The 10,084-nt window shown below is 42.4% G+C and overlaps 1 protein-coding gene across 1 annotated transcript in view; it reads right to left on the bottom strand.

Annotated features, from left to right (window-relative positions):
• Positions 1–9,863, bottom strand: part of LOC134457763 (docking protein 3) — a 24,325-nt gene extending 14,462 nt beyond the window's left edge. The window contains exons 1-3 of the mRNA XM_063209736.1: positions 9,735–9,863; positions 6,911–7,279; positions 806–929 (exon numbers count right to left, since the gene is read on the bottom strand). Coding sequence (XP_063065806.1) covers positions 806–929; positions 6,911–7,279; positions 9,735–9,794 — 553 coding nt within the window. The 5' untranslated portion in view covers positions 9,795–9,863. The remainder of the gene's footprint in view (positions 1–805; positions 930–6,910; positions 7,280–9,734) is intronic.
• Between the last annotated feature and the right edge of the window lie 221 nt (positions 9,864–10,084).

Raw genomic sequence — 10,084 nt, 5'->3', positions numbered from 1 at the left:
ATAACAAAGCTTTTAATTGGCACCTTGATGCCTGCTTAGGGTGTGTTGTTAAGCAGTGAAGGCAGCAAGGCATCTAGGGTTACTAGTGTCCCATTTCGGACATAGTCAGTGTACAATCACTGGTGCCTCCTCTGCAATCAATGCTGTCAATGCCGGGCCCTTAGAATCTAATCAATCTTTTCCGTCTTGCATGGCTGAGTAAAAAGGCTAAAAAATACACCTTTTATAGATGGACTGTACTTTTGGTTTTCATTCCAGACCTTTTCACCACTAATGCAATGGCAATGACCGTATTTTCATCCTATTAATTAATTTCTGGTTAGTTCAAGTATGCTTTGCACACTTTTAGAAACTGTTTTAGTCCTCCTCTGTTCAGCATGCCAATGAATTTGTGGTCAGCTCTGACAGACTTTCCGAAACATCACATTCACTATTCACAGCAGCAGAGACTGCTGTTGTTATCACAATGCTAACCTCAGCCTAGCCAGGCCTTCTAGTCAGGCCAAGAGCAATGTAAATATCGTTTCTGATCTCCGGAAAAATCGGGAACTCCACCCACTTTGTCGGAAACCAATCAACTTTGAGCAGCTCCAACGCCCCTGGGTACAGGCATGTTCATGGCACTGACCTGGTTTTAGCACAGACATTCTATTGGGACTAAGAAAATGTTTGATTTCAACTTCAGCACAGCCTTTTCTGGCCTCGACCTGAAGGCGGGTCAACCATGCCGCTTGGGAAACTCTTGGACAGACCAAGTCTCAAAAAGATTTGAAAGTCAATGATAATCAGGTTAACCCCAGCCTACCTTTATATGTCCTTTCATAGAGCGAGTTCTCCACCATTTGGGCAGGTGCTGGTGGTGCCGGTGTGTTCTTCACTGACTGCTGCCGAGCAAGAGGTCCCTGTGCTCCACCTTCCGCTCTATTCATCTGTGTACACAACAGCAACAAACAAGATTTTTACTCATTTGAGTATTTGAGTTATTATGTGCACAGCTAAATTCCAAAGTAAGGCTATAAGCAAATGTGTTGTGGTACAAAACAAACACTAAACACTCTAGTCTTTGAGGAGGTGTGTGATGGCATGGTGGTGGGACGTTTTTTCCCTTCACTTCACCACGCCACAAGAGTTGAAGACATCCATTTCCCCTTATAGGCTAGTAATCTATTCTACCAATTATAAATCAATGTTATACAGTATGTTCAGTGCATTTGAGCTGACCCTTTCGTGCAGAGCCTCTATTATAAGCCTCTATTATTATAAGTCTTAAATGTTACTCAATTACACTCTGTAATGTCATGGTGTAGGTTTTTTCAGGAAACATTGAATTGGATTGCCACCCAATGCCATCTAATGTTTCACTGACCAAATTCTAAAATGAGCACCAATTTTGAGAGGAACCAAATGTTATGGAGTTAAATTCAACAATTTAAGAGTTATATTAACACTGGTATTTTTACTGTGTATTTCATGTAGGGGGGAAGGCCAACTCACGCAGGCTGGCAACCCATGTGTAACATGTTGGTTGTCTGCGCATTTAAAGCGGCGCAGCACCTCAATGTTGCAGTGGTGCCTCGTGACTGAAAGGGAACCAATCACTAGTATGCCAGTATTTTAAAAGCACGACACCGGCTGCGCAGCGGCAGATTTAATGGGTACGATAACTTGAGCAGTTGATCCCTAAATTGCGCACAGAGTTGGAGACCGTGGACCTTCACTCCATGGGGATGTGGAAGCCTTGGTGGAGTTGGTCTTTGGTCCTGATGTGCGGCCACACCACAATTTAAGACGGCATAGGCTATAACCTGGAATAACCCTGTAGTCTCCTGTTTGCAGTGTATGGTGCCTAAAGGTACCCATGTATTGAACCGTGTGCAGTGTTTGCGTGGCTCTACTTGATTACAGTGCATTTTATCTTCTTTATTATGTGGTTGCCCTGTAGCGTATTGGGGGTGGTTTGCCGTGACTAATTGTAATTTAATTAAGGGGGAAGTCCATTGGCCAACCTCGTCTACTTTTGTGTGTGTGTGTGTAGGCCTACACTTTGACTCTTTAACACCTTGACTCATTTTTAATGAAATTTGTATTTGAAAGAAGTGATGGATTAAAAAATGTCTACTGTTTGCCTAAACCCAGTCTCGGATGTTCTTTACGAACCTGTGTGCTTTGTGCATTAACTTTAGTGTCCAGAGGGCTCCCTCTGGTGGCGTAGTCGGGATATAGCTTAAAATTGAGAATTATATTTTGGTCAAAAACCTGAATGGTCCACTCTGCTACATTTGGCGTAGTCGGCAGGATTAGAACATTACCGAGACTGGTGTTTTTGTTTTTATGTGTCATGTGGGTTGACTGCTAAACTTCTCTGTGTGTGGTGGGAAGCCCATGAAGTAGTCAAAGTGTTGTATTAGTGCATACTTGGGTGAGTGAACTGTCTTTACAGAAACAAAACAGCAGTCCATGCCAGGGACGATCCGCGGTGACTGTCTTCTGAAGAGCCTTCCGGGTTTTCCAGTGTGAACCGTGCCAGTGTATTTGGGCAACATGGACAAAGAACGACAGGAAATGGCCGAGTTGAAGGCCATGGCTGATCGTAATCTGGAGCAGCTGAACTTGCTCTCTCAGGTGCTCGACAGGCAGCATCAAGCTCCACGAAATCCGCCCAGCGCCCCCCTAGTGTGTTGCCGCTGCCAGTTACCGGGGCATTTCGCACGAGACTGTGACGGGATACGGGTAGCGACTCGTCCCCAGCCCTCATCGCCAACCCAGTCGAGGAGTCAGGGGCGACACTCTCCTCGTCATTCAGCCGGGAAATCAACACCCGGACGGGGTAACCACAGTCCCGGCAGGGGGTTGCTGGGCTCAAGGGACCTTTTCACACAGTCTAATGTAACACCTGTATGTGTACTCTTGAACTGTATGTGTATGTGCATGTGTATGTGCCTAATGATGTGGGTCAGTGTTCTCTGTATGTTTTAGCAACCTTTGTTGGAGTGCAGTATGACGTGCGCGCGCTCTAGCGCGACTACTGCTGTTGGCTTTTCTGGAATTGATTCGGTGATGTTTTGGTTTGTGTGCGCGCGCGGGTGTGTGTGTGCGTGTGTGGGTGCGCGCGTGTGTGTCAGTGAGAAAATGGTCAGGCATGGCATTGTTGTGGAGTTTTTGGTTTATTTTCTTTTCGTTCTGTCGTCGGGTCGACGACAAAAAGAGTGGCAGCAGATTGTAACATGTTGGGTGTCTGCGCCTTTAAAGCGGCGCAGTACCCCAATGTTGCAGTGGTGCCTCGTGACTGATGGGGAACCAATCACTAGTATGCCAGTATTTTAAAAGCACGACACCGGCTGCGCAGCGGCAGATTTAATGGGTACGATAACTTGAGCAGTTGATCCCTAAATTGCGCACGGAGTTGGAGACTGTGGACCTTCACTCCGTGGGGATGTGGAAGCCTTGGTGGAGTTGGTCTTTGGTCCTGATGTGCGGCTCTAATCCCGATGTGCTGACTGATTGTTGGGTCTTACACCCTTCATGTATTCTGGTAGGCCATTTCATTGTCTCCACTTAAAATTGGCTTTTTGGAATGATACTTAATTGGCGTGCGCATCTTAAATGCTGTCGTCACCCGTGCAGGTATCTGGCAGGTGTCTGGTTATCCCACTGATGACGCGCCATTTGGAGGAGCTCTATCTGCCTCGCCAGTGGTATGTTATGGCTACCATTAGAATCGATTATTGTATTCTCGCACCCGTTTCTTTATGCGCTTGTTGATCGCTTACTTTTGTCCGCAGGTAGTCCAATCTCATGTGCGTGCTTGCTGGGTCATCGGCTGCTGGCATACTGCTGTTTTGTTTCTGGACAGTTTGTGATCAGAGTGAATGTGCGCCTTGTGTGATTGATGCCCGTGGGTGAAGGAGCATTGCTCCCGTCTTTCTGTTTTGTTATTTTTGTTTACCCACTTTTGACCACGAGAGTTGTGTCTTTCTTTTGTCCCGCTCATTACCCGTGTCAAGTCTCTGGGTTTGTTATTTGGGTCTGAGACCACACCACAATTTAACCCTATTCAGACTGGGCTTTTTTGGCATTCCTGGGCCTGGGGGGGGGCTCTTTTGACCCCCCCCCTCATATCTCATGAACGGAATACCGTATGACTACGAAACTTGGGGAAGATGATCTACATATGGACATCTATGAATGACACAATTTTTGTGTAATTATCTGGTATTATGACGTCATTATGACATCATTATCTTATTATGCCCAAAATCTCGCCATAGTGGATTTTCCAACAAATTTAGGTAATGCACTTAAATTTTAATGATTTTGTGCTTCAAACCACTTACATGTTCACAAATTTGTATGAAGCCAATGGAAATAACAAAAAAATATGAAAATATATGGCGTCATAGATATGGTAAAGTGATTTTTGGACAGACATACCTGTCAGAAAACCGTTGCCATGGCAACGGCAAAAATGATAAACCTAATCTTTCGGTACCTAACTGTAGCCAACTAAATGTTAGGAAAAGTCACAAAGTTTCGTAGTCATAGCTTAAGTCGTTAAGGAATTATACGACATCAAAGTTGGTGCGGGCACTTTTAGCCCCCCCCCAGTCTGGATAGGGTTAAGACGGCATAGGCTATAACCTGGAATAACCCTGTAGTCTCCTGTTTGCAGTGTATGGTGCCTAAAGGTACCCATGTATTGAACCGTGTGCAGTGTTTGCGTGGCTCTACTTGATTACAGTGCATTTTATCTTCTTTATTATGTGGTTGCCCTGTAGCGTATTGGGGGTGGTTTGCCGTGACTAATTGTAATTTAATTAAGGGGGAAGTCCATTGGCCAACCTCGTCTACTTTTGTGTGTGTGTGTGTAGGCCTACACTTTGACTCTTTAACACCTTGACTCATTTTTAATGAAATTTGTATTTGAAAGAAGTGATGGATTAAAAAATGTCTACTGTTTGCCTAAACCCAGTCTCGGATGTTCTTTACGAACCTGTGTGCTTTGTGCATTAACTTTAGTGTCCAGAGGGCTCCCTCTGGTGGCGTAGTCGGGATATAGCTTAAAATTGAGAATTATATTTTGGTCAAAAACCTGAATGGTCCACTCTGCTACACATGCCTTGGATATTTTTTATGAAGATTAACCCTTGTAAGGTGTTCGGGTCATTTTGACCTGTTTTCAGTTTTTGGCTTGAGAAAAATAGTATCAGTTATCAGTCTTTCACATTGAGATTCACTGGTTTTGGCTCATTTTCAGTGAGGAACATGTATCTGAAAAATAAAGTTTTGTGACTCCCCCTTTTTCTATATGACCGGGTCAAATTGACCCGAACACCTTCTCTGTAACCAAAACACGAACACAAGGGTTAACCCTCTACTGCATGGGGTTGCCATATGGCAACCGTAAACTTTTTCCAGTTTTTCTAATAGAGGGTGCACTATAACCTGTTTATTTATACTTATTTGTGATAAGACAGCCTTTTACTTTGAAACCAAAAAAACTTTTCAGGTCACATGATTAAGAAATAAACACAGGAAGCCCTTTTTCATCACCTACTTTTGTGTGTGGAGGTCATCGCTCGAGGCCTCCATAAACCAAGGTATTACTCTCATTTCAGCCCAAAATATTGTTATAAAAAAATACAAACACTATCTGGAATATGTAAACTGTTATTTTTCATCATTAAAACAACTTTAGATGCAAAGGTTTTTTTGTAAAATGGTAAAATGTTATGGTTGCCATATGGCAACTTCATGCAGTTATGGAACAACATTGTTGGCCATTCACCCCAATCAACCCCATTGGAATGACTTAGAATTAGGTTAGTATGAGGCTATTTTTACAGATATTTCTTATAATTGTTGTGCCGAATTAATCATTTGAACTTATATTTGTAATTTTAGACATGCTTAATGTGAAAATGCATTGCAAATGTTTGCAAATAAGTGTAAACAACCTTTTCGGAAGCTTTTATGTAAATGTGTGTACATGTCTATGGGCCGTCTTGTAGACCATATTTTGCTATTTTACAGAAAATATTTTCACTAAATACTAAAAATATAAATTTTTATTTATGTCATTTAATGAGTTTTAACATTTGGAAAGTAATATATTGAAGATTTATGAAGGGAAAATTCTCTTTTTAAGGAAAAACCTGATTTTACACAAGATTCCACGACTGCATGAAGTTGCCATATGGCAACCATTAGCTAAAAACTTAATTTAAAATATATATATTTTTTTTTTTGGAAATCTATTATTTAACTCATTTTATCACTAAAAAAAGCACTGAAACATTTTCTACACTGTAAAAATAATAATTCATGCAGTAGAGGGTTAAGACTTTTCAGGATTCAGTGAGTGGGACTGACCGCCGATCCCCTCTGTTTCAAAAGGCTATAGGATCTATTGTATGTATAGGGATGGCCAACTGGCTAACAGGCCAGTGACCCAGCACCTTAGCCAAAATTCACTAAAATTAAATATATCGGTTTCTAATTTGTCTTGTAGCCTAGGATCCTACCTATTAGAATGCAGTGTGAAACTGTCTTAATGTATTTATTTTATTAAGATAAAGTTTTTCAGGAAACAGGGAGTTGGTTCATCAATCCCCCCTGCTTCAAAAAGCTATACTGCCCTACAAAGCAAAAAGGCAGTAACTGCATTGCTGTTTAAAATGACTAACTATAACTTTAATGCCATATATATCAAAGTCTACAGATAGGCCTAAATAAAATGATTGATTTGGAAAAAGGGTGGTAATATAAAGTAACAAAACTGTCACATTTCAGTAATATCCCAAAAACCACACATACTGGATTGCAGCATCATTTTAAAGTCAACTGACTCAGTTTTGAGCTCTGCGCAGTTACTGCCTTTTTACTTTGTAGGGCAGTATACAGTAGTACGTACGGGGAAGGCCAGCTCGCACAGGCCTGAGACCCAGTGCCTGAGGTCCGTGAAGGGCGACGCGAAGAGGAAGCGCTTCTCCTTGGTCTCCACCAGGAAGGGGACGCAGTTGTTGGGGCAGTCCAGCAGGTCCAGCTCCTCCACGCTGACACAGTCCCTCAGCAGGATGATGCGCTTGCTGTCCTGCCTACGGAGCGCGCTGGCATCTGTTCTGCCGCCTCCATAGGACCCAGAGGAGGAGGTGGAGGAGGAGGAAGAGGAGGAGGAGGAAGAGGAGGCCATCTCGGAGCCTTGTTTGTACTCGTACAGCTCCAGGTGGGCTACGGAACACCTGCTCTCTCCGTGCAGCACGCACCACATCTTCTTCCATCGCTTGGGGGAACAAAGAGAGTATAGAACAGGTGACGGTTTCAGATGGAAACTTCTAGTAAAACGTTCACGATTCCTCAGTGTTTGGGCTACAGACCAAACACTAAAACGTGGTGCAGTCAGTGCATCTTTTTTTGTCTTTGGTTAATGTTTTATTGTATGCTCAATCAATTGCAATTGAGATATTTTTATGTGGCTGTCTTGTATTACGTTTTTTTTTAATTATAAAAATAAAAAATGCACCGTGTACTGTTCATACATACTACTACTGTACAAAGATCTACAACACACACACGTGTGCACACACACAGCTGCAGTACATGATACCATTGTTGTCTACAAAGGTGAAAACTCTTTGAGCTCTGACTGGTTGTAATATATTGATGGGTTTTTTTTCCTAATAAAGATGGTGCTTCTTAATTCCCAAAGACTGTCTAAAAAAAAGAACAAAAAAAGATCAAAAGCAATGAACCATCCTGTGGAGTAGTATGAGTCACATTTTTCTCTGCATGACTTTGTGACATCTTTGTGAAACATCATGTAGAAATGTTGGGAAGGGCCTATGACTCACAATGTGAACTCCCTTTTCAGCTCATAAGATGAAGTTTGCTTGTATTACATGATAAATCACTGCCCATACAAAACAAGAAAAATAACTCTTAAGTGATTCAAAGCTATACAAGAGAGGATAAGAGATGGGCCGCATGTGCACAAATGAGCACCATATGCACACATAAGCACACATTATACACATTACAGCTACAAAACATACATTACAAGCATCACAGTATTGAAAACAAAGTATGCATGTGTGTCTTATTCACTTCTAAGCAAAATAAGAAATGGACCATTATACCATAGCGTGTAGCCTACCATAAGATTATAATCTATTAAATTTGACATATTTCTTTTTTTGTATGGGTGCTCTATGACCTTCAAAGAAGTGTTGCCAAATCAGCCAGTTAATCAGTCCATAATTTTTTACTGTGGGCCATTTAGTAGACCAAGAGAATAACACATTTACCTTGCCAAAAGCATTAAAATTAACCTGTTAAATTTGCCAAAATTTGTTACCAAAATGGCTAACAGTGTGACTTATAAGATAGAACCCACAGAAATAGACCGGTCATCTCACTGATGATAAATAGACAGTTATTCAAGTATACCAACTGAAACGACACACACAACGAAATAGCGACAAGGCCTGAAGGCCAACTAAACTTGCTTTATGTCTTTTATAAGACCAAGACACGGAAACCACACAGTAGGAATGATTGTGACCTTTCTGTCATTTTCTACAAGATCCACTGTCAGCGTTTTGCTTTTGTGCGTTATTTTTGTGACACTCCTCGTGCAACACAACTGTGTCACATTGAATTGGTGGTAATTCTAAGTGTTCAGCTGAAAACTCCTCAAACGATCACACCATTCAAGACACAAGAATACTTAAAAATACCAGACGTAATTACCAGGAAAGAACCCTTTCTAATGATGACGGTTGCCAGGAGCGCTGACAACTTTAGCCAGGCCCGGGACAAAATCATCTGAAAGGGCCCCTCTACTCAATACATACTATGTAATGAGGACCCAATTCTGGGCCCCCTCTCTCCCTGGGCCCTGGGCAACTGACCCATTTGCCCCCCTGACAGCTTCGCTGACAGTTGCTGTAAGCTTTCTGCTGAAAACTATTCAAAGTCTCACATCATTCAAACCACAAGAATGTAAAACAAAAAAAGACCAGTTGTAATTGTCAGTGAAGAGAAACCTTCCTAATGACCAATAGTATGGGCATTCAACTGAAATCTACTCAAACTCTCAAGATGTTCAAGAAAAAAGAAATGTCATCAAAAAATGACCAGATGTACTTGTCAAGAAAGAACCCTTGCACATAGCGGCAGTGGTGGATGTTTCACGTCTTGTCAATAAGTGATAGTTCCTGGCAAGTAGCGCTATTCTGCTTACAGCAATACTTCTCCAGATGGAGCCAAACTGTATGCTAGCTTTGTGCTTGAAGTCCAGCTGCTTAAGGCCCAACGCCCATATGATGAGAAGATGCCTACAGTAAGCATTTCTGCTGATAGCCGCTCCCCTATATTGAAGAATCCCACCAGATTTCACCAGATCGTATCTACTTAGTGCATATTAAAAACATGGATAACTATAGATGAAAGTTAGGATCTTTCAAAGGCTTTAAAAAACTGCTTCTCGTGGTGGTTTTCATGTGGTATCTCAGCATTCTGTTTAATGCCTCTGAGCTCCATCTTGACTACTCCGAAGATGTTCTCATTAAAAAGTGATCTCAACTGGCAATGTGCCACCAGTACAGCACCATCACAATGATGATGAACGATCCCAACTTTGTACGCACGCACTGTGCTCTTTCAATTTTTGGTCCATTCCCTTCAAAGCTTCTGCAGGAGACTTGTGGCTGGTTGGTTGCCCCAAAACTTGACCTTACCTTTCCAAAACGTTGCTGTTGGATGTACAGCATGCCTCTCCTTCTCACGTTGCCCTCCATGATGGGTACCCGGACTCACCCACGTCGTTGTCGTCCTCCCACGCGTTCTGAGCTCTCTCTAACCACGCACAACAGACACTGAAGTCTCGTGGGTTTGTGAGTGACGCGTGACCCCGTCATAGTCTCTTCCTCTCTGAGCCTAAATTAGACACTTAGACGATGTTCTGCTAAACTCTCTCTCTCTCTCTCTCTCTCTCTCTCTCTCTCTCTCTCTCTCTCTCTCTCTCTCTCTCTCTCTCTCTCTCTCTCTAAGTGTGTAAAAGGGGCTGTGGTGGGTGTGCCTCTATGTG

Source organism: Engraulis encrasicolus, chromosome 11, assembly GCF_034702125.1.
Source record: "Engraulis encrasicolus isolate BLACKSEA-1 chromosome 11, IST_EnEncr_1.0, whole genome shotgun sequence".
Lineage (NCBI taxonomy): Eukaryota > Metazoa > Chordata > Actinopteri > Clupeiformes > Engraulidae > Engraulis > Engraulis encrasicolus.
This window is presented reverse-complemented; position numbering and strand designations above follow the sequence as displayed.